The following is a 24,456-nucleotide window of genomic DNA, read 5'->3' on the forward strand; positions in this document are numbered from 1 at the left end:
AAGATTAGACAGTGTCTTAAGCCAATCTCCTTTGAGATACAAAAGAAAGACGTGAGCAGAGAGACACAGGGAACTCATACCACCAAGAAAGCAGCGCCGGGATTACAGTGCTTCCTTTGGACCAGAGGTTCCTGTGCAGAGAAGCTCCTAGACCAAGGGAAGATTGATGAGAAGGACCTTCCTCCACAGCCAACAGAGAAAGCCTTCCCCTGGGGCTGGCACCGTGAATTTGGACTTCTAGCCTACTAGACTGTGAGAAAATAAATTTCTCTTTGTTAAAGCCATCCACTTGTGGTATTTCTGTTATAACAGCACTAGGTAACTGAGACAACCCTCAAGGAGATGTATTGACACAGTAGCTGTTAACAATGGTCTCAAACAGAAAAATGGTTGTGAGGATAGTGCAGGACCGGGCAGTGTTTTGTTCTGTTGTATATATGGTTATTAGGAGTCAATTATGAGTTGGTCAGGTAGCTGTTTTCCAAATTTCTTGGCACAGATGAGTGATCACTTCCGTCTTTGCCTCTGTTTGTTAAAACATCTGAATTGGTATTCCATGAATTCCTGGAGCCTTCTTTTCACCAATGCCTTCAGTGTAGTTTGGACTTCCTTTATCAGTACCATCAGTTCTTCATCATATGCTACGCTCTGAAATTCTATCTTTCTTAGTCCAGCTAAATTTTACTTCTCCTCCAACTCTCAGTTCAGGAGTAATATCCTTCAGAAAGCTTTCCCTGAAGCCCCAGATTGTACTAAGTGGCCCAATTCTGTGCTCCCCAAACAATCTGTGCTTACTATAGTTTTATAAAATTTATCACTTGCTATAGTTTTATAAAATTTATCTATTTCACGGGATGTATCTATATGCTTCTGGAAACTAGGGGCAGCTTCACTTTATGCACTTGTATTTTTGCTGTTGTTGTTGTTGACAAAAAAATATATACTGACCTACCAGGAATTTAGTAATGCTCTCAAATCGACTTCTGTTTTATTAATCGCAACTGTATCTGCCTATATTGGAAAAACAGCAGCACGTTATATGTGAAATATTATTTATTCTGTTCAGAGATGATACATGGAATTCATATGGATTCAAGATCTCCCTGGAATAATTACTGACTCCCAACACAGGACGTAGGATACTGTACTTCCTTAAAAAATTCTATAAAATTCATTGTTAAAATGATTATAACAGAAATGAACCGAGTTCATTAATAATGATATGACAAACTCACATGAAACAGCATAGGACTAGAATTATTATTATTTTAATTATTAATCTCTAACCTGTATATATATTTTTTATATATTTTCTAACCTGTATATTTGGAGCCCTGGTGGCATAAAAAATAGTGGTTAATAATTTGGCTGCTAACCAAAAGGTTGGCAGTTCAAATCCACCAACCACTCCTTGGAAACCCTACAGGGCAGTTCTACTCTGTCCTATAAGATCACTATGAGTCAAAATTGACTCTATGGCACCTAACAACAACAATCTAACAAGCCATTTTATAGATTAAGAAACTGAGGTTCAGAAAGGTAAGTTAATTGTCTCAGGAACACACATCTGGTAGGTAAGTGTGAGAATGGGGTTGGAATCTAGGTCTGTCAAACTGCCTGATGATAAAGAAAATTCTAAGTTTTGCCACTGATATTCTTTGTAAATTTTGGAGCATTGCTTTCTCTCCCAATTCTATTTCTTGGTCCATAAAAAAATAACCTTGCTAGACTGTGATGAAATCAGTTACTTAAAATGACGCCGCCTCCAGTACGATCATCACTTTTGTTTGCACACTGAGCGGTATAAAACCAAATTGAACCAGTCAATTCTGACTTTATGGAAGCAGACTGCTACTGCCACATCTTTCTCCCAAGGAGCCGGAGCCACTGGTGGGTTCAAACCACCAACCTTTCCGTTAGCACCCAAGCACTTAATCACTGCGCCACCAAGGTATGTACATATAATGAAAACTATATTTCTATCTACCACTCACAATCTTAAAATTGTGTGAGGGGAAATTGTTACTCTAGTATCTATGTTTTTTCCTAAGTTATTAATACTAAAAGCTGTATAATAATTTGATTTAAATTCCTTAAGAAACTATCATTTATAGCTGTTTTTCCTGGCAGTCATGGAACAGAAAGAATTTCAATTATTTTTGAAAATTAGAGAAAGTGTGCTTTCTTCCTTTTGAGTTAGTACGATAATTATTAAAACTGAATGAGGTATTTTGGTTTCCATAGTCTGAGAATGACGTAGGTGACTTAAGGAAACAAATAAGTTTCAAGAATGTAAATTATAAAACTAAGTCTCCTCTTAAACAATTTTCAATCATCTCTAAAGACAGTAGATATATATATATATATATAAATCAAAGAACAAGCATCTCACAAGGTAAAAAAGGTTTAGTTGAAAAGACATTAACTACCTTTATTAGTTTTGGTCTGTTTCTAGTTTGTGTTTCATACAGGCAGAAAGGCTATTATCCAGTTTTTATATCTTCCAATGCCAGTGAGGGTATGTGAAGGAGCGCCCATCTTAAGCCATTTTTCAACGCGTCTTCCCTCCCTCGGAGGAGCAGGGTCTCTTTCAATTTGTTTCTTTTTCTTGGGCTCCGCACGGAATTTTCCTCTCTTCGTCATGCTGATGGCGTAATACATGATCACGTGTTCGCTATCCTGTTTTCCTCTGGGTGGTGTGGGTACCTCTATTTCCTTCTCATTTTCTATCGTTTCTCTCATTCTGGCCTCTAACAAGATCCTCTCCAGGGTCCCTCTGATCTCTATGCTAATAGGAAAGCAACGAAATGACTGAAAACAAGACAAAGAGAAAAAAAAAAAAAAGCCTAAAGCGGCTGGGAGCCTTTAGTCCTCAGCAGTCCTAACCGTCCCTATGGAAACAATCCCACAGAGATCATCAGGGAACGGCTCTACAGGGATCCCTGGAGCAAAGGTGAGCCAGTCTCACCAAGTCGTGTTTACAGGACTCAGCTTGCAAATGTCAATAGCTGATAGAAAGGTGGGTTAGTTTTTTTGTTGTTTCTAGAAAAGTACTAAAATGAGAAGCCAAATGAACACTAGATTTACCCCTACTTAGTGTACTCTTTTTTTTAACTGAAAACTTCCTACTTGCTGTAATTATAAAAAGGCAAGAGCAATGCACATGCGAATTTCAAGTCTTTCCTAAGTGTTCACGTTGCCAAATAGCACAGTGCCCAATACAAAGAAATTTTGGCCAAAAAAAAAAAAAACCCCACAAGGAAAGCATTGCAATTTGGTGGTGAAAAGTCATTCGTACCATTAGAATGATTTTAGGATTCTGCCCCATAACAAAGAAACTATGCAGAAGGAATGCCAAATTCAATCAGGCAGTGAATAGATTATTTGAATTCAATCAAGGAGTGAAAGGGATTACAGAATTCCATCAGCCAAATCAGGCTGAAAGATTGAAAGGATAAAGTAACGACGAAGCCAGGGAAGAAGGACCTCATCTGAAGTGTGGGTGCTCAGAGTCTTATTATTAAAAAGATATGTGTGTATGGGGGGTGTTTAGAGTGTCAGTGATACCAGGATTACTGAGTTTCATGCCTGTTCAAAAATTTCCAGTCAATAAACTGGGAACTAAAGGTGCCCTGGTGGCGCAGTGGTTAAGGGTTCTGGGGCTAACCGAAAGCTCATTGGTTCAAACCCACCAGAGGCCCCTCAGGAGAAAAAAACCTGGCGATCAGCTCCCATAAAGATTTCAGCCTAGGAAACCCTATGGGGCAGTTCTACTCTGTCCTATTGAGTTGCTGTGAGTGGGAATCAGCTTGACAGCACGCAACAACAAACAGGTCTCCTGAGATGGTAATCCCAGTGTTTCTTAGCGGAAATAACTACCCCTCATTTTACGGATCAGGGCACCAATACGCAGAGTAGTAAATGGTCTGCTTTCACAAAAGGGTCAAGTTGTGTACTTTTCCTTATTCCAGCATGGAAAGTAATATCACAGTGTTTTATGACTCTGGCCCTTGGAATAACGCCCTTTGGGTCAAACGCTAGTTCTGTCTCTTAGTATCCGTGTCATCTTGGGCAACCGTTTTTCACTTCTCTAGGGCTCAGGCTTCTCGTCCGTAAAAGGAGGATAATAATAATTATCATCTTTTTGAGTTGTAAAGTCAATGAAATGAGTGCTTGAAGCAGTGCCTACCTCAAGTAAGCTCTCAATAAATGTGAACAATTGTGATTACAATATCCCAGTTTTGTTTTTCAATCTCTTGTAATTTTTTTTATCTTTTTTTTAAATTGTACTTTAGGTGAAGGTTTATAGAACGAACTAGTTTCTCATATTGTTTTAGTACACATATTGTTTTATGACATTGGTTAACAACCCTACGACATGTCAACACTCTCCCTTCTTGTCGACCTTGGGTTCCCTATTACCAGCATTGCTGTTCCCTCCTGCCTTCTAGTCCTTGCCCCTGGGCTGTTGTGCCTCTTTAGTCTCATTTTGTTTTATGCGTCTGTCTAATCTTTCACTGAGGGGTGAACCTTGGGAGTGATTTCATTACTAAGCTGAAAGGGTGTCCAGGGGTCATACTCCCGGGGTGTCTCCAGTCTCTATCAGTACAGTATGTCTGGTCTTTTATTGTGAGCTGGGATTTTGTTCTACATTTTTCTCCAGCTCTGTCCGGGACCCTCTATTGTGAGCCCCGTCAGAGCAGTCAGTGGTGGTAGACAGGCACCATCTAGCTGTATTGGACTCAGTCTGGTGGAGGCCATAATAGATGTGGTCCATTAGTCCTTTGGACTAATCTTTCCTTTGTATATTTAGTTTTCTTCATTCTGTCTTGCTCCCAAAGGGGTGAGACCAGTGGAGTATCTTAAAAGCTACTCACAGGCTTTGAAGACCCCAGACGCTACTCACCAAAGTAGAATGTAGGACATTTTCTTCATAAACATGATGTTAAGCCAACTGAGCTACATGTTCCCAAAGACCATGGTCCCTACAGCCCTCAGCCCAGCAATTCGGTCCCTCAGGGAGTTTGGATTTGTCTGTGGAGCTTCCATGACCTTGCCTTGGACAAGTTGTGCTGGCTTCTGCAGTAATGTGTACTGTTTTACCCTTCACCAAAGTTACCATTTATCTGTTATCTATTTAATGTTTTTCCATCCCCACCCTTCACCTCACTCGTAACCATCCAAGATTGTTTCTTTTTGTTTGTAAACCTTTTTGTGAATTTTGACAGTAGTGGTTTCATACAATATTTGTCCTTTTGTGATTGACTTATTTCACTCAACATAATACCCTCCAGATTCATCCATGTTGTGAGATGCTTCACAGATTCATCATTGTTCTTTATTGTTGGGTAGTACTCCATTGTGTTTATGTACCGTAGTTTATCCATTCATCTGTTGATGGGCAATTAGGTTGTTTCCACCTTTTTGCTATTGTGAACAATGCTGCAATGAACATGGGTTTGCGTACATCTATTCGTGTGACAACTCTCATTTCTCTAGGATATATTCCTAGGAGAATTTCTGGATCATATGGTATTTCTATTTCTAGCTTTCTAAGGAAGCACCATATCGTTTCCCAAAATGGTTGTATCATTTTGCATTCCCACCAGCAGTGCTTAAGAGTTCCAGTCTCCCTGCAGCCTCTCCAACATTTGTTATTTTCTGTTTTTTTTTATTCTTGCCAGTAATGCTGGGGTGAGATGGAATTTCATTGTAGTTTTGATTTGTATTTCTCTAATGGCTAGCGATCGCAAACATCTCCTCAAGTGTCTATTGGCCACTTGAATGGTGAAGTGTCTGTTCATTACCTTTGCCCATTTTTTAAATGGATTATTTGTCTTTTTATTTTAGAGGTGTTGGATTTTCTTATAGATTTTAGTGATTAAACCTTTGTCTGATTTTTAAGAGTCAAAATTTTTTTCCCAGTCTGTAGGTTCTCTTTTTATTCTTTTGGTGAAGTCTTTAGATGAGCATAAGTGTTTAATTTTTAGGTCCCAGTTATCTAATCTTCTGGAATTTGTGTGTTGTTGGTTATGGCTTGTATCCTGTTAATGACGTGTATTGGGGAAACCCTGGTGGCAGAGTGGTTAAGCGCTCTGGCTGCTAACCGAGACGTTAGCAGTTCGAATCCACCAGGCATTGCTTGGGAACTCTATGGGGCAGTTGTGCTCTGTTCTATAGGGTCACGATGAGTCAGAATCGACTCGACAGCAATGGGTTTGGGGTTTTTTTTTTGGGGTAATGATGATCCCACTGCCCTTTCTCTGCTTCCCCTAAGGCTAAGGGGTATTTTGAAGGAGCGGGCTCAAGGAAGGCAGCAGGGCAGTATGGCCCGGACAATTCTTGCTGCCCCATACTTGTCTTAAGCAACTTTGAGGATGAATTAAGGTCATGAAACGGAAGTTCCATTATGGGAAGTTAAATGGCCTCATGTCTGTATTCTACACACTGCAGATATCACAGGGGAAAAATTGTTCATGCTTTTCTACTACTAACACCACTGGAGCTCTCTCCCACACTCTCACACCCATGGGCTCCCAAATGTTTGTAGCACCAAGTCCAAAATCTTTTGGCTGGACATTGAAAATTGTCTACAACCTAGGTTCTTCCACATTTCCAACCTTAACTCACCCTACAGAAACACTTAGCCGCGGACAAACTGACCTCTCTCGCACTTCAAGTCAAGTTTCTACCTTTGCACTTTAATTTGCATTGATCTCCTTATTAGGATTGCCGTCCACCCCTACCACAGAAATTAGTCTTGCATCTTTTGTGAAACTTACAAAAAGGCCATAAGGTATCATTAAGAACCTTAGTGACATGACTTCTTGTTGTTGGTTGGCATCAAGTGGATTCCAATTCTTGGTGACCCATGTGTGCAGAGTAGAACTGCTCCACAGGGTTTTCAAGGCTGTGACCTTTTCCATGCAGATCCCTAGGCCTGCCTTCCAAAACACCTGTGGCTGGGTTCAAACCGCCAACCTTTTGGTTAGTAGTCAAGCGGTTAACCATTTGTGCCATGCAGGAACTTCTGGTGGCATAGCAGCACAATTAAAAAGTGAGTATTAGGTGCCATCTGTACTGGCAATGCTGAAAAATACAAAGCTGGGTTTACAAAAAACTTTAAGTCGGCTGCCATAACTGGGAAATAAAGGTGGGGAAGATAAAAAGAAGATAACATGAAGGAGAGTGAAGAAAGATTTGTAGAAAGAAGGGAAATAAGGCAGAGAGAAAATCGATCAGGTAGCACTAAGGTGAGAGCTGGCTGCCAGGTGGCCCAGGCCCGGTTGGGGAGATTGGGGGACTGTGGTGCCAGCAGCTCCACTGGGAGGCTCCCCAGCCCGAGCGCGTATATTGGTGGACGCCTTTTTATCTCCGAAGCAGAGAAATGCTCCATTTTTATTGCATAATGCAAATATGGTGGACAAGAAAAGCCCTCCCTGCGTTTGACGGCCAACCCACGTGGCACCCTTCCCAAGAAGGTGACACTGGGGTGAGGAGCCTTTAGGGAATTTGTTCACGGTGGGCAGAGCACGCTTCCTTCAGAACACACTGGCAGGACTACTACTACCACTTCACATCCTCCCCGAAAAGGCAAATGATGGTCCCTGCCGCCGATGGTTTCACGATAACCAAGACAAAACGAGTCCGTCGCCGCTTTTCCTCTAACCGTACCAGCCTCTTTTCTCCACCTCGCTCCAAAACACTAGCCAGCTCGCCAGCGCGCAAGCGCACTACTTGCCGCCGCGCCACGACAGGGCGGAGTCTCTTCTCTCGCGAGAGTGGGGCCGGCCGCTCTCCGTGGCTCTCGCTCCACCCCCTCTTCCTCGCTCGCTCGCTCCCATCCCCCCAACCAGTCGCTGTACTGCGCAGCTCCCTCAGCGGTTGCTACCGCTGGGGACGGTTGGAAGGACCGTTGCGGGGAGCGCTACGCGAGTCGAGCGGCTTCTCCCTCCTCACGACCGCACCCCGTGGGCACCGGAGCCGGCGTTACTGTCTCCCGACAGGGTATCTGAAGTAAAAAGGGGGTAGGTTGGGCTGGTGGTTTTGAGAGCGGAGTCGGGAGAAGGACGAAAGAGAGACCGAGAGGGGGTGGGGTGGGGTGGGGGGAAGTGGGGAGGTCGCCGCTCGGAGGCAGCCGGGCTGTGCCTCCCGGGCGATCTCCCACTTCAAGGAGGACGGCCTGCTGGAGGGAGGTCTTGCTCAGGTGGAATTCAGTGGACGAAGCCGAAGACCGAAGTGGGGAGCACCCAACATTTTCCCTCTTTTTTTCCCCGTTGGCTTGGCCTCCGCCATTTTGAGTACGGTGGCGCGGCCATCCGGGCTTCCCGCCCTTCCCCGCTATTTCTGCTTTTTGGCCCCCAGCTTCCGAAAACTGGTTTAGAAAGCCGGGGGTCAGAGTGCTCGGGAGGGAATGAGGGTGGGGAGTGAAACGAGCAGGGAAAGGCCGGGCGCTCGGGCGGGTTCGATCAGGGTTATCGGACGCGCTCCCAGTGGAAATGGCGTCGGACGGGCCTGGCCTCCCACCCGGCCTCCCTTCCTCCGCAGTCTAGGCTGGGCTACCTGGGCTGGCGGGACTGCGAGTGACTTCTGACGCAGATTCCCAAGATGAAAGGCTGGAACCGGGGGAGGAAAGCCAATGGCGACGAAGGCGCGCGCTCAACTCCCAAATCCAGGACAAAGGAGGGCCTCCTTTGTAATTCCGCCGCCCGGTGGCGAAGGTCTTTAAGCCAGGCTTGGCTGCCGGGCGGGGAGGGGGAAGGGGCGTCCTCTGCTTAGCGTTTTGGTCCCTAGGGCAGCTAGCTAAACGCAGAGTCTCCGGGAAGGGATAAAGGACGCTTAGCCGGCCCTTATATTCCAGGTTTGGAACTTCGGAAAGAGTACGTACTCGTTTTTCAAGGGGGAGGTTTTCACACTTACTTATAACTTGAAAAAAAAAAAAGGGTAATCATTTAGTAATCAGAAAAATGGGTAACTTCTCAAACAGGAATGTGGTATAGGCATATTTCAAATAGGTTGTCCAGGCGCAGTGAACTGTTAGGGCTACTTGAGCTTTTAGGTTGGGGTGGGGTGGTTTAGCACACACGGGTTTAAGTGGGAGCATTTTAGAAGACACATGGTGATAACAGTTACCTGTACAAATCGAGTTACTAATTTGTACCGAAAGATTTCCAAGGAATGTACCTTGTGCATAGATTTTTCCCCTCTTTGGCAGTGAGGCTAGAAGTAAAATATTTCAGAATACACTTCGGGTTTAATTTCTTTTGGCAGCTAATCATGTTTTTTCTTTAGTGTAGGAGTATAGTAATATTCTGGCCAGGGAAAAAAGCCAACTAAATAGAAAGTCAAACTGTAAGCTCAGTCGTGGTGGTGGTGGTTTTTGGTTCTGAGAACAGAGAACTGGATGGATAATTTTCACTAGGACAGTAAAAGAGCGGGGAAGGCCTGAGAATAAGAGTTTTTAATAATCCGTGTAAATCTTTCTAAGAAATCTGTTATGTACTTTTTTTAGCTTAAAGAAAATCTTGCTGCCTATATTGTTGAAGATGGACTGTGATGCTTGGTCAATATTTGCCAAAGAAAAGTTTACTAAAATCCTGCCTTGAAACAGGTTTTAGTGGATTTTGAAAAGTCGGACCAGGGTTTCATGTTAAGGAGTATATGACATTTAACAGCTTTTCTAATTACATGTTTTTTTCTGCCCTGTTTTTCATCAGCATCATTATCTGAACTCCATATAATTCTTCCCCCCCCCCCCCCAATAACTTTATTTTTGGTAAATAATTGTTTTGGGAAACAGTCACTGAACTGCAGTAGGTCACAGCTTTGCTCTAGTAAGTCATTCACAATCATTGTAAACAGCTCACATCTTCAAATATTGGTGGTGCATCTAAATATTTAAAATCAAGAAACAAGTCTGTTGGAAAGGGGGAATGGTGTAAAATTTTCAGTTTAGTTAAATTTAACACCTTTTTTTTTTTTTTCAAAACAAAGTTTAGAAAGTTATTTATTGAGGCAATAAGTCTTTATTTCATTTATTATATTACAGAGGACACAATATGCCCCTATGTTATAAAGCAATGCTATATTATACTTTTTTTCTTTAAGAGTTTTTTGAGAAAATTGATACACTCTAAAATTCGCTCATTTAAAATGTACAATTCGGTGGTTTTTAGGATATTCACAGAGTTGTGAAACCACTAAAGTCTAATTTTAAAACATTTTTATCACCCCCAAAGGAAACTCCCATGCCCATTAGCAGTCATTCCCCCGTCCCGTGCCCTCCCTTTGCTCCCTGCCTGACCTGACCCCCCCGCCCCAAGCACAACTCTTGGCTCTGAGGATTTGCCTATTCTGGACACTTCATGTAAATGGATTCACACTACGTGGTCTTTTGTGATTGGCTGCTTTCACATATAGCATGTTTGAAAAGCTATATCTAAAGTTTCATAAAATTGCTAAAAGTCATCCTTTCAGGTTTAACTGCTGGTGTTTTTAATTGGTGGTAGCATTTGGAATTCTTAAAAGCATGATAGTAATTAGCCATGACACTGATGCAAAGAAAGGTTGAGATGGATTATCCTATATAAGTAGTAAACCCAGGTAGTTTCTCAGACAGCTTTAATGTGTTAGAGCAGATTGCTTTTTTGTATGGCTTTAGTTTGTCTTTTTTTTTTTTAAGTAGAATTCTAGACTCTTAAATTTTTAATCGACTTTGAAGGGTTAATGCATGGGGCTGTCTTTATTAACACCGTTTAGTGTGTACTCTTCACACATGGGGTGGAGAATCACCCTACAAAATAGTTTAAATCTTCAGAATCTGGTTCAGGTTTCCCCAATTTAAAATTGTGTTGCTGGATTTTAGATGTGTTGACTGTACGATGTACCCCTTTGTAAAAGAAAAAGAACGAACTCTCCACCCCAGTTAGCTATTTTTAGTTTAGTGTGTTTTTTCTATTTTCTGGTCTTTGTTTTTACTCGAAGGCACTGGGTTTTTCACTGGGTTGTGTTTTTATGTATATAGGTCTTCTCATTGGTACAGGCTGATCCAAAAATCAAAACTAGCTTCTTTGCTAGTATTTCTTGGTGCTAAGATTTATAGCAAAAACAACCTAATTTTCCTTTTTTTGTTACTTGTTCCTGAAAGAGTACATTGAAAAAAATGTGGTAAGAGATGATAAAAAGCACCATACTAAAGTCTTCACAATAGATTGGATTGACTGCACGATAAATTTTTCATGAGGAACATTTGACTTTAGGTCCTCCACTTTTTCCCTCTTCTGTTCTTAAACGACCCTTTATAGGAGACACACACACTTAAGAATTGTTAGAGATTTCTAAATGTTTCTGATTGAACTTTTTTTCGAATTGATTTGGGGCCTACTCCAGAACAGTTTTTTTTTAAACTTTCTAGTTAACGTGTGTATCGTGGTAAATGTTTTGCACACACCCCTTCATACAGTTTCTAAAGAAACTTAAAAACTTAGTTTTTACATGGCAAAACTTTTGTTGACTTTGGAAAAAATGAGGATAATTGTTTTTTTAACAGTCTTTATTTCCTTGCAAGAGTCAGAATAGCTTTCTCTCTTAAGGTTCAGATATCTTGTTTATGGTATGAGACATCAGTTTTGCAGGGCCACATAAGGTCCAGTAACAGTGGCCACCATTGAATACACTTACAGTGTGGCACAACAAGCACTTTAAATAATTCTTTTAACAGGTGAGGCGTAGGCAGTACTTTTGTTTTACAGTTGAGAACAGAGGTTCCTCAGGGGTTAAGTAGTTTGCTTAATTAAGTAAATCCAGTGAGTGGAAGAGTAGGGATTCAAAGCCAGGGTTTCTCACTCTTAAAAGTTCATACCGTATGTGTGTGCAAGAATTAGTTGTAACACCAGTTAAAAATTTCACTTCCTCCCATTTTGATTCTCTGTGTTTAGAGTGGCACTTAGAGCTCTTGCTTTAAGAAACAAAACATTGAAGAGGAGATTCATGTGCAGAAATACTTGATTAATAATCACATTTGGAGAATTTCTGCATTAGCATATTTTAGGTGTGTAAATACTGGGAAAAGGAAATTTTACTCTTCGGAGGTGCTACCCCTAACTGTTGCACAGATAATTAGATGATGCGACATTACATATTAATGAATATTATTGATATGAAATACAATTTTCAAGCATAAAGGAGTCAAGTGAACAAATTGTTTTGTTTACAGGGGAGGAGGTGGTGAGGGAAAGGTTTGAAATACTCAGGTGAGTAGGATTCCTACAGCTGCTTAGTGAAATTTGTATGGCTCTGGTAAGTTTCTGCAGCTGAAGGACTTCTGCATTAACCAAAAGCCTCTTGAAAATATTTGGGAATTTTAAAAGCAGAGATGGTTGCTCCAAGGAACTGGGTGGGTGGGTTCATATTGGAGGGAAGGGGGGTCGTCTTACTATATGTGCCCTTCCACTTTTTGAATGTGAATGTTACTTTTTAAAAAAAAAAAAACTATTTTGTGTTGACTTAAAAGTAAAGCAATGATGGTCTTGTTTCTGTATACTAGCCCCAGTGGTTGCAAAAACAGTAAGACTGTTGGAAGTTATTAACTCAGTCACTTTTAGGCTATTGCTCCTGGGGAGTGTTTAATCTAGAGTTGGTTAAAATAGAGGTGGAAATCTCCCCCACAAAAAAAAGCAATTTAATATGTTCAGATTTAAGGCCAGAATTAACTTCAAGCTTCTGTAATACCATTTTTTTCCCGACATCAAAGAAGTACTCCTTCTATTTTTGACTTACATTCTTAATGCGAGTGGACAGTGGTACTACAGACAGCTTCTGAATGAATTCAAGTTTTAAAGAATTTGCATAACTATTCAGGTAAATAATGAAATCTGAAGAAATACGAAAGTTTGACAGGAGGAAAACGTCTGACATTAAGATGACAGGTCACGAACTAGGCGGAGGGTTTGAAGACAGTGGAATTTTGTAAGTTTTCTTAAAACAAGGCAATATATATTTGGTCCTTAGAGATTCAGTACTTTTTAGGGGCGATTGATGAGGTTTCACTGCCTTTTTCCAATCTTCTGTCTAGCCCGAAATAGAAAGCTGTTGTACATTGTGTTGTGGCATTATAGTAGGAGTCACTTATATTTCCTGTTGTGACACCACTGAGAGGTGTTTCTTCAGTACCTCTGGCAAGAGTATGTTTTGATTGACTACTTTATGTGCTTGTTTATTTTTGTAGCATTTATATCAAACGGTTTTGAGATGGATTGGGTTATGAAACATAATGGTCCAAATGACGCTAGTGATGGGACAGTACGACTTCGTGGACTGCCATTTGGTTGCAGCAAAGAGGAAATAGTTCAGTTCTTTCAAGGTACCTCTAGTATTAGTCAAAGTTTAGTAGTATTTTAATTTTATATTTGATTTATGTTGTTATTCAGCTTTTCATTTATAAAACCCATTTGTTTTTGGAACCTTTTAGTTTTAATGATGATATCTCGGTGAATGTTTTAAACTATGAAGTGTGCTCCAGTTAATATTTCAATGCAGAATGTATAGAATGTATAAGAACTGATACCCAGTAAACTTAATTGAGAGTAATTATGTGTGATGAAATGAACCATGAATTAGCATATGGAGCATAGTTAAATTTGATTTATAGCCATTTCTTCTTTTTTTTTTTTTTTAATGTAATATAGGTGGGCTGAGAGTGTGTATGTAATTTAAAAAGACACTGGTCGCAAAGAAAATTATTTAATCCAATAATATATGAAAAAAATCTTCCATTTGTATTATGGGGTGATGGGAAACTAAGCTTTTTTTGTTTTGTTTTGTTTAGACTTGTTTTAAATATTTGATACAGATGGGAATGTTTCAGCCTTTAACACTGTTCCCCTTGATGGGGTTATTTGTCCTTGGGTTAAAGGGTTGGAAATCGTGCCAAATGGGATAACATTGACGATGGACTACCAGGGGAGAAGCACAGGGGAGGCCTTCGTGCAGTTTGCTTCAAAGGAGATAGCAGAAAATGCTCTGGGGAAACACAAGGAAAGAATAGGGCACAGGTGGGGATGGAGAGTTTGGGATGGTGTTAAATTTTTATTTTTGGGGGTTGTGGGTCACTTTATTAAATGGGGGGGTAACCATAACATTTTTCTGGGATAGTTTAAAAGAATTGATAATTTATCTAAATTTAACTTGGAAACTACAGATGTGGGTGGGGAATTAATGCTAAGTTTACTTAAAATTAGATTGTTCCCATTTTTCTGTAGGATGTTGTTGATAAATGCTTTTGCGTAATCACCTATTTTCTTTAAACACCTATCATGTACTAAAGAAAACAAATTATATTTTATGGATTCTTTTCAAACAACTAATTTATCTTAGTAAAACTTAAATATTTAAGTTTGTAGGTATAAAAAATGTTAACTTACGGTGTATTTAGGCAATTTAAATTGGGTTATGTAACTAGATGTAGACAAACTTACTGCATTTTGCCCAATATCTTATTTACTCTAATACATTTGTGCTGAAACCTGTACCTTAAAACATTTTTAAATAGGTATATTGAGATCTTCAGAAGTAGCAGGAGTGAAATCAAAGGATTTTATGACCCACCAAGAAGATTGCTGGGACAGCAGCGGCCAGGACCATATGATAGACCAATAGGAGGAAGAGGGGGTTATTATGGAGCTGGGCGTGGAAGTATGTATGACAGAATGCGACGAGGAGGTGATGGATATGATGGTGGTATGTGTAGCTAATGAACAAAGGTTCTGTTGTCATTTTCTTAATATTCCTGACACTTTGTCAAGAAATACAGAAATGGCAGTCATTTCAGTACCTACTAGGTCTTAAAACCTGTTCATGAAAAAATGGATTCCCATGGCCACCTGTGGGATGTGATTGATGCACGTATTGGCACCTTGATAACTCATTCAGATAAAAAAGTTGAGACATTTGAAATATTTTGACATTTTCTATTTGGCATCAGGATGATTACTTGGCACGTCTGAATTTATCCTTTTGGGGTTTTTAATTTCCACCAGATGTTAACTGTTTTTCTCGTATGTATTAAGAGTTGCAAACTTATGACCTAAGTGTGTATTTTAAAACATACAAAGTATGTTTTTATAAACTAGATTATAAAAATCTGTCTCTTCAAAGTGTATTCATGTATTTCTCCTTAAATTGCACAGGTTATGGAGGTTTTGATGACTATGGTGGCTATAATAATTATGGCTATGGAAATGATGGCTTTGATGAAAGAATGAGAGATGGAAGAGGTAAAATAAATGTTAAAAGACATTTTCATTTTGCCATAAATTTTAATATTTGCAACCAGTAAGTGGTAATAAAAAAAAAGTCAATTCAGGCATATTTCACTTCATTCCTGTATAGGGCTTTATACCTTCGATAGTTCTTGATGTATACCTTCAGACAGATTCTCCGTTTGCTGCTTAAAATAACTAAGTGATAAGATTTCTTGGAATTGTCAAAGAAAAGGGTGTGTGTAGGGGAGAAGTGTTGTATTTTATTAAAATGCTCTCTTTGCTATATGTGTCAACATTTTATAACCTTCAGAAACTTCGTTCTCCAGGTATGGGAGGACATGGTTACGGTGGAGCTGGTGATGCAAGTTCAGGTTTTCATGGTGGTCATTTTGTACATATGAGAGGGTTGCCTTTTCGTGCAACTGAAAACGACATTGCTAATGTAAGTGATTTTTACTGGTTTTATAGTTATTCTGGTGTCCAGATTTTGAAGCATTCTTAATGGAAGTCTTCCTCTGTAGTTTAATGTCAGAATCTCTTGAATATAAAAATATATCTATCTTATTTTCAGTAGTTGATGAATATTTTTATGTCCATTTTGTGCCAGCCTACACAGGATTCGAGCAAGTGAAGGCTAAATTCATAAAGTCCATTTAAGAATATAGTGAAAGAATGATCAGCACAGGGTGGTGATGATTCAAAGCTTATTTCCTTTGTTTCCTCAGGTTAGAAAGTGTGAATATGTAGTAAGTCTATAGTTTCATTGGTTTGGATTGGCTTTTTAGGCTAGAAATTGGTTAGAAATTTGAGCAGCTGGAAATAATAGGAGTAAATACTGCAGCTATCTTTGATTTGAAACTAGTTGCTATACTTGAGCCCATGGGCCAAATACAGTCATGCTCATTTGTTTACCTGTTGAGTAGTTGTGATAGAGATCCGTTGGCCCACAAAGCTAAAGATATTTACTGTCTGGCTCATGCAGAAAAAAATTTGCTCTTGATTGTATTGAGAAGCAGATGGCCTAATTTCTAAGTGCTTTTCAAGGATAGTGTAAACCTAATTAACTTGAGATTGGAATTTAATGATGTTTTGGACATTACTCATGCAGTTCGTAGGTTTATCAAACCCCATTCATCAGAATCATGATACACAGTGTCTCTGTGCATGTTTTCCATGTCTCAGGTGACCTATATATTTAAAATAGCAATTTTTAAATACATATCTTGGTCATGGCATGGGGCTTTACTCTCAGCAGTAGGCTATCAGATTTTTTCATCTGTTGAAGGTAAACTGATTTTCAAGGTTAGGTATTTTCATTTTAAATTAAATACATTATTTTGAAAGGGGTAATTTTCCCTAAGTGTGTAGTCTTACATTCCCAGAACCTCTGTAGTTCATGCAGTTAGACTACCAACACGGGAGTTGGGAGGGTTTTGTTGCAAAACCAAGGTATGTGGTAATTTACTTTTCGAAAATCTGAATTAAAAAGAAAATAATGTTTTGTTTTATTCAGTTCTTCTCACCACTAAACCCAATACGAGTTCATATTGATATTGGAGCTGATGGCAGAGCAACAGGAGAGGCAGATGTAGAGTTTGTGACACATGAAGATGCAGTAGCTGCCATGTCTAAAGACAAAAATAACATGCGTAAGTGGTATCCTTGGCATGCTGTCTGACTTGATTCATAAATGTGAACTCCCTTACAAAATAAGTATCTCTTAAGTGAAGAGGCCCTAGGGTATATAGGTAACTTCTGGCAGTCACTGGGACCTAAAACCATACAGACTTTAATGGATTCCTAGGGACTTTTTTCATTGGATTAATCTCTTATATTAAGAATAGCTGTCGATACAACTAAGAGATAAATTTTGAAAAGAATTGATTCAGACTCTTAATACTTGATAGATTATTGGAGCTCGGATTAACTAAAAGGGAGAAAAAGGCGTGTTAATTTACATTTGCCTAAGTTTCCATGTCCTCAATTAAGCACATTAATACCATTTAAGGTCCATTTGCCAGCTTGGGTAGGTCCTGCATGTCATCAGATTTGTTTCTGTGCCAGTAAATCTTACCTGATTCCCAGATCTTGCTACCTATCAATCATTTGGTACTTGTTAAACTGTTCTGGAGTATACCCTCAAGATTCTAATTCAGTTCTATAATTGGGCCTGGAATATATTTTTAAGAAGTACCCCCCCCCAGGTGATTCTGAATTAACTATTTTATAGATGAGGAAACTGAGGCCCAAAGGTTGTTGCTTGTTCAAGGTTGTACAGTTTCAGTGAGACCTGGATTTTAGCCCTATTATCACCCCACTAGAAATTGGCAAGTATACTTTTAGTTTAATATTAGCTAATTAGCATTTTTGCACTTTTCTTGATAAATCTGATCCATTATTCTTCTTTCCCCTACTACCTTTTTTTTTTTTTTTTTTTAAAGAACATCGATACATTGAACTCTTCTTGAATTCTACTCCTGGAGGCGGCTCTGGAATGGGAGGTTCGGGAATGGGAGGCTATGGCAGAGATGGAATGGGTACGTAAAGTTTTTTAAATAAGCAAAGTTAACACACTTAGCAGTCAATCTGAAACATTCCTTTTTTTCTTTCAGATAATCAGGGAGGTTATGGGTCTGTTGGAAGAATGGGAATGGGGAACAATTACAGTGGAGGATATGGTACTCCTGATGGATTGGGCGGTTATGGTAAGTGGTTACTCTGGATGCTCAATATGTGTTAGTCCTTGTATGTGGTGCAGACAACTGAAAGTTCACACACGGCTTGTAATGTGTTACACCCTATTATCTATGCAACAAATTCTTAATGTCTCTTCTTTTTCAAGGCCGTGGTGGCGGCGGCGGCGGCGGCAGTGGAGGGTACTATGGGCAAGGCGGTATGAGTGGAGGTGGATGGCGTGGGATGTACTGATCATAACCACCAACATACAAGTCCTGACAACAGCATCTGGTCTACTAGACTTTCTTACAGATTTAATTTCTTTTGTATTTTAAGAACTTTATAATGACTGAAGGAATGTGTTTTCAGAATATTATTTGGTAAAGCAACAAATTGTGATGGAAAAATCCTGTTTTCTGTAGGTTTTATTTGTTGCATACTTTGACTTAAAAATAAATTTTTATATTCAAACCACTGATGTTGATACTTTTTATATACTAGTTACTCCTAAGGATGTGCTGCCTTCCTAAGATTTGGGTTGATGTATTTTAGTATTAGCTCTACAAGTAGTATAGTGGAATTTTAGAGGACAGTGGTTCACCTTTGCATAAACTACAAGTCTTAATAAGCAGACATCTGGAATAGAGCTTGAAGAGTAGTGTAACTTTTTAATTTCTACTGGATAATACTGTAAATATAAAGCCTAAAGATAAATTTAGGTGGTTTTGGGAGTATAAATCCAGCTAGTTCTGTATTAGTCATTTTTTCTCAAATGTCATTTATCAGCACTGCAAATGTTGATGATCCAAGAGGTATGTGGACTTCTGAGTATTCACAATTGTGGGGCATGAGAGTGTTGGAAATCTAAATTCTAATTCTAGAGATTTTAGAATATATTCCCCTCAGCACTTGACTGAAGTACCAAAAAAAATGTTTCTAAAAAAGTGATAGAGTTTTAAGTTATCTCAAGATGTTTTAGAGTAGGTTAAGGTTCCTGGTGACATGGGAATTCAGCATAAATACATAGGTATTTACTGTGGAGTGTAATTCTCACAAATGTATTTTCAGTTTCCTGCCCAATGGTTAAAGCGTATGATTTTAAAATTGTATAAAAGACTGCTTTAAAAAAATGTACGAGACACAAGTCTATGTCATAGTCTTAATTAAAATGAGTCATACAGTTGGATTTTGCATCTAACATCTGCTTGGAGCCTTTGTGTTAAAAAAAATATGTAGCAAGGAAAAGGTGCTTTTTACTTTTGTCCTTTTGATCGGTATGGCTTTTTTCCAAATTGGCTAATGGATCAAAGTGAAACTTGTCAATGTGAATTTAGTTACTGAACTTGTTACTTGTTTTTGCTAGAAATGTTATTAATGTAATAAATATCAATGTGGGAGATAATAGTATGGTGTTCTGTTCTAGGATACTTTGTCGGTGACTGATTATAAATTGGCAGAGGGTACTATATATGTTTAATTGAAGATTTAATTTAGTGACTCATAAAGGGGAATTACTGCTATTAGAGAAAGTAATGTTGTAGCCTATATACTCAGAGTCTCTTTATACCAATTATCTATACTCAAATTTGAGCAAAGATCACTGTGCTCCTATTTTCCCAGGATTTCCCACTTAGAATCTTTAAGCAGTAAAAGTATAAAATGTTATAAATGAAAGTTGTCCTCCAGTTGTAAAGCAGGCAAATTTTTCAAATCTTTATTTGGTTTTAAAAAATTTCACATCTTGTTTCAAAACACTGCATGGAAGGAGAATTACAATCGCAGTTCCTTGGCACCATGATAGTGTTATTGTGGTGAAACTGGTTAGGTGAGGGAATGGTATGTGAAGTCTGTTGAGTAACTTTCTGTGAGAGCAAATCTTAACTGAAAAGGGAAAGTAATGAAGTCCACAATCACAAAGTACAATTTGTGACTGCTGAAAAATCCAAAATTAATATGATTTTTAAATAAGAGCCAAAACTAAATGCAGCAAGTTATGTTGCTGTCGTAGAAGCTGCCCCACCCCAAAAAGCCCAAGTAAATGGTGACACAATTTTTGAGTGGCAAAGAATTTAAAGGGTGACTAGAAATCATGGTTTGTATTTGCCAAGCACGGTAGTAAAAAATGTGTTAGTATTTTAAATTTTTCGTTTGTTTACTCTCACAAACCATAAAAATCTGAATCTAGCAGTACAAAAACAGTTCAAGAATATAATTCGTCATTTCTGTTAGTATTCAAGAACACCTAAAAATCTGTATTTCAGTTCTAACTGAAGTTGACCACAAAAGCTGACTGAAAATTTATGGATTATGGAGAAAATAGATTTTCAAGTAAAATACTGGTTTCGAACTTTTGGCAATTTAGAAAACTTTATATTAAACAATTTTAAACGTTAAAGTATATACCCTCAGGAAATTATTTGCAGAATAAAAGTAATTTCCATCTGGAGGGGGAGGGGTTATGTGTCCACGATTGACCACTGAATGGAGTGCTCCTAGGAGTAATAATTAAGATTTCTAATACATTTTTGAAAGGCTCATGGACTTAAGGTGCACAGCTGAAAATAATACAAAATAAAGGTAAGATCCCTAGTGTGAAACTTATCATACACGGGTAATAATTTTTACAGATTACGTTCTAGGTATGCCGTAAGCAATATACAACCAGATTAGTGTTTATTGAATTTTTCATGCTTGACATAGTTGAAGTACTGGTGTATACTTTACGGCAAGGCAGACGTCACAGCGTCATCTGCTCTAGCCCCGATGGAGGTGGGTCGGTATACATGTGGGATTTTTACTGCGGACATAGACTGCACTGATAGACTACTAATAAAATTTTTCCTAAAGCTTACTGGAATGGAATTTCATACAAAAATTTTCTAACTAAAACCTATATCATATTAAAGGCAAAGTTTAACGGCATTTTAGATTTCACTTTAATGCTTGGAGCTCTGGTGGCGCAGCGGTTAAGAGCTACAGCTGCTAACCAAAAGGTTGGCATTTGGAATCCAGCAGCGTCTCCCCAGAAACCCTACGGGATGGTTGCTAGAAGTAGGAATCTGCAATGGTTTTTTTTTTTTTTTTTTTTTTTTTTTTTAATGCTTAGACTTTATCAGGAGTCTATAATCCCACTGTTATACACTTGTTTCTGGGGAAGGGTTTATGCTTTTATTCTTCTCAAATGGTGTCTGAGACTCCCCTCAAAATTTAACGGCACTGGTAGTATACAGAAAGGTCTGCAAGTAACAAGGTTTAAAGAGGGTGATGGTTATGTGGAACTTTCTTTGAATATTAGAAGCAAGAAATTGAGGTGAAATACCAATGCCCACTGGATCTGAAAGTTATCAGCAAGCACAACAGTAATTTGAAAAGGAGAAAGACCAAAAGGATGTCTTCTAATGCAAAAGGAATAAAGGAGGGGAAGGGACCAGGGCCAATAAATACAGCTGAAATTTTACCAAGCTGATGAAAACTGTTGGAATATTAATACTTCTAGAAAGATCTATACATTTCTAATCTTTCTGAGAACCATGAAGCTTTAAAGTGCATTGAGAATTAACAGGCACCAAATTAGTATCAACTTGACAGTCTGGAAGAATAAAGCAATCTGAAGCCTTTAAGAAGGCCTTTACAAGATAAGGCAATTGAGTGTTAGCTATGCTAGCTGGCCTTCCAGTGGACTTAAGGGTTCCATGATTACTACGTCAATTAGGAATTAAGCTAAAGTTATTTTAAAGCATGCCCTATTAAAAAATGTTTTAAATAAGGTAGGAAATACCAAATTAAACAATTTCTAATTCCCATGAGTTTGGATATGTAGAAGATAAACGACTGAAAGCTGCTTAAGAAGGGCTGTCAGGATACTTTGTGGTGTACATGTCCATACATAACAATCGTGCATACTTCATTCCATACATAAGGATTTAGTCCTGTAGTCTATGGCAAGTTAGATGAGCATCTCTGAATCAGCAACGCGTGACAGGAGTCACAGACCCGTACCGGCTTTGGTGAAGACGGCAGAGGCAGTTCGTTGTCAGAGCAGGCATTACAGAAAATTTCCCCACAGTTTCTACAGTGGTGCTTAATAAAATGAAAAAACCAGAGAAAAAAATTCATGAATAAAAAGCCATTTTGCACCAAAGCTCTTGGGCTCATTCCCTAACTTTCTTACCTTTCTCTTGGAGAGTGAGAATTCCTTTTCACAAAGTTTGCAGTGTGTTGCTTCTTTGTCTTTTAACCAAACTAGTCCCTAGAAAAGAAAAGTGGGAACGTTAATGCCCAAATTGGTAATGTTAAAAATTACATGTGAAAACTTTTTGCTCATGGAACATTTTGTAGAATATAAGGAATAGAAGAGACTCTTTCTTTGAAAGATAACATACTGAAACATACGCAGATGATGTGTGGGATTTGCTTCCCAATCTGCGTGAGAGAGGAAGGATGTGGGTTGAACATAAATAGATGAGCCATGTATCTATTGTTGAAACCGAGTCATGTGTAGATGACGTTCATTTTACTATTCTCTATGTCTGAACATTTCCATACCAAATGTTTCTAAAAGATAAAAATAACCTGATAGTAATGTCTTTTAGGAAAGAACCTTAAAGACCATCTGGTCCAACAATATTTAACGATAAATTCACACTGTAAAATGTATGAATTTGGAGTTATGTATCGTATACACAAATATACACAGTAGTTTAGGTACAGGCGTACTTCATTTTATTGCATTTCATAGATAATTTTTTACAAATTGAAGGTTTACGGCAACCCTGTATGAAGTCAGCACCATTTTTCCAACAGCATGTGTTCACTTTGTGTCTCTGTGTCATATTTTAGTGATTCTCAAAACATTTCAAACTTTTTCATTATTATTACACCTGTTACTGTGATCTGTGGTCTTGGGTGTTACTATTGTAATTGTTTTGGGGCACCACAAACCCTGCCCATGTAAGACAGCAAACTTAACTGACAAATGCTGTGTGTGCTGACTGTTCCACCAACCGGCCCTCCCCACCCCTCCCTCCCTGGGCCTCCCTCTCCCTGAGACACAACAATATTGAAATTCGGCCAATTAACGACCTACAATGGCCTCTCACTTTAAATCAAAAGCTAGAAATGATGAAGCGTAATGAGGAAAGCAGGTTGAGAGCTGAGATAGGCCGAATGCTAGGCTTCTTAGGCCAAACAGTAAAGTTTTGAATGCAAATAAGAAGTTCTTGAAGGAAACTAGAAGTGCTACACAAATGACGACGCGAAACATTCTTCCTGCTGATGTGGAGATGTTTCAGTGGTCCGCACAGAAGATCGAAGCGGCCGCAACATTCCCTTAAGCCGAAGCCTGATCCAGACCGGGGCTCTAACTCTCCAGCTCTCTGCAGGCTGAGAGGTGAGGATGCTGCAGGAGAAAAGTCTGAATGTAGCAGAGGTGGGTTTTCACGAGGTTTAAAGAAAGCCGTCTCCATAACATGGTGCAGGGTGAGGCAGCAGGTGCTGGTGCAGAAGCCGCAGCAAGTTCCCCAGAAGCTCTAGCTGGGAGACTCGCTGCTGAGGGGGCTGCCCTGGACCCCAGGTTCTCAGTGCGGATGAGACAGCCTCCACGGAAAGAGGGCGCCGTCCAGGACTCCAGAGCTAGAGGGACAGCCAACTAGAGGGGGACAGCCAACACCTGGCCTTAAAACCTTCAAGGACAGGCCGACCTTCTCGTTAGGGGCTAACGCAGCTGGCGACTTTAAGTTGACGCCGATGGTCACGTCCATTCCAAAAATCCTGGGGCTCCTAGGAATTACGTTGAACCTCCTCTGCCTGTGCTCTGTAAATGGGACAACGAAGCCCGGATGAGAGCACATGTGTTTACAACACGGTTTCCTGAATATTTTAAACGACTGCTGAGAGCTACTACTCAGAGAAAAAACTCCTTTCAAAATACTACTGCTCGCTGACCATGCGCCTGGTCACCTGAGAGCGCCGGCGGAGACACCCGAGGGATGGATGCTGTTTGCACGCCTGCTAACACAACCTCCACTCTGCAGCCCACGGACCAAGGGGTCATTAAGGCTTTCAAGTCTTACTATTTAAGAAACAGATTTGGTGAACTACAGCTGCCAGAGAGAGTGATCCCTCTGACAGATCTGGGCGAGTTAAACTGAAAACCGTTTAGAACTGATTGACCATTCCGGATGGCATTAAGGACAGTCGTGATTCATGGAAGGAGGTCAAAATGCCATCATTAACAGAAGTTTGGAAGAAGTTTATTCCAACCCTCACGGATGACTTTGAGGGGTTCAGGACTTCAGTGGAGGAAGTAAGTGCAGATGTGGCAGAAAGAGCAAGAGAACCAGCATTAGAAGTGCAGCCTGAAGATGTGACTAAGTTGCTACAATCTCATGATAAAATATTAAAGGATAAGGAGTTGCTTCTTACGGATGAGCAAAGGAAATGGTTTCCTGGGATGGAATCTACTCCTGGAGAAGACGCTTTGACAATGTTCTCAACATTGGTGAAATGATGACAAAGGATT

At 39.5% G+C, this 24,456-nt stretch overlaps 3 protein-coding genes across 16 annotated transcripts in view; 1 reads left to right on the forward strand and 2 right to left on the reverse strand.

The window, feature by feature from the left end:
• Positions 1–9,089, reverse strand: part of PBLD (phenazine biosynthesis like protein domain containing) — a 53,995-nt gene extending 44,906 nt beyond the window's left edge. For all 5 annotated transcript variants that reach the window (XM_064269637.1, XM_003409293.4, XM_023547005.2 and 2 more), the window contains exon 1: positions 8,563–9,089. The gene's annotated coding sequence lies outside the window, so the exon portion shown is untranslated. The remainder of the gene's footprint in view (positions 1–8,562) is intronic.
• HNRNPH3 (heterogeneous nuclear ribonucleoprotein H3) lies at positions 2,996–19,338 on the forward strand. Of its 6 annotated transcripts, none has more exons than XM_023546995.2 (10): positions 2,996–3,019; positions 13,226–13,360; positions 13,913–14,051; positions 14,549–14,736; positions 15,186–15,272; positions 15,587–15,702; positions 16,774–16,909; positions 17,702–17,797; positions 17,873–17,965; positions 18,103–19,338. In XM_023546995.2, exons 2-10 carry the CDS (start codon positions 13,249–13,251, stop codon positions 18,186–18,188), a joined length of 1,053 nt encoding a protein of 350 aa, XP_023402763.1. In that variant the 5' UTR covers positions 2,996–3,019; positions 13,226–13,248; the 3' UTR covers positions 18,189–19,338. The 6 variants fall into 6 exon arrangements, with proteins under 6 accessions (XP_023402763.1, XP_010587469.1, XP_003409342.1 ...); XM_010589167.3 differs by lacking the exon at positions 2,996–3,019 and adding an exon at positions 7,833–8,007; XM_003409294.4 differs by lacking the exon at positions 2,996–3,019 and adding an exon at positions 7,834–8,027.
• Positions 19,339–21,004: 1,666 nt separating this feature from the next.
• Positions 21,005–24,456, reverse strand: part of RUFY2 (RUN and FYVE domain containing 2) — a 65,925-nt gene continuing 62,473 nt past the window's right edge. For 4 of the 5 annotated variants that reach the window (XM_010589172.3, XM_023546991.2, XM_003409296.4 and 1 more), the window contains exons 17-18: positions 22,108–22,185; positions 21,005–22,016 (exon numbers count right to left, since the gene is read on the reverse strand). In XM_010589172.3, the coding sequence (XP_010587474.2) occupies positions 21,873–22,016; positions 22,108–22,185 (222 nt within the window). In that variant the 3' untranslated portion in view covers positions 21,005–21,872. Of the gene's footprint in view, positions 22,017–22,107; positions 22,186–22,964; positions 23,749–24,456 lie in introns of those variants that run through there. The other variant, XM_064269634.1, reaches the window with a different exon arrangement.

The sequence above is a fragment of the Loxodonta africana genome, chromosome 16 (assembly GCF_030014295.1).
Source record: "Loxodonta africana isolate mLoxAfr1 chromosome 16, mLoxAfr1.hap2, whole genome shotgun sequence".
Taxonomy (NCBI): domain Eukaryota; kingdom Metazoa; phylum Chordata; class Mammalia; order Proboscidea; family Elephantidae; genus Loxodonta; species Loxodonta africana.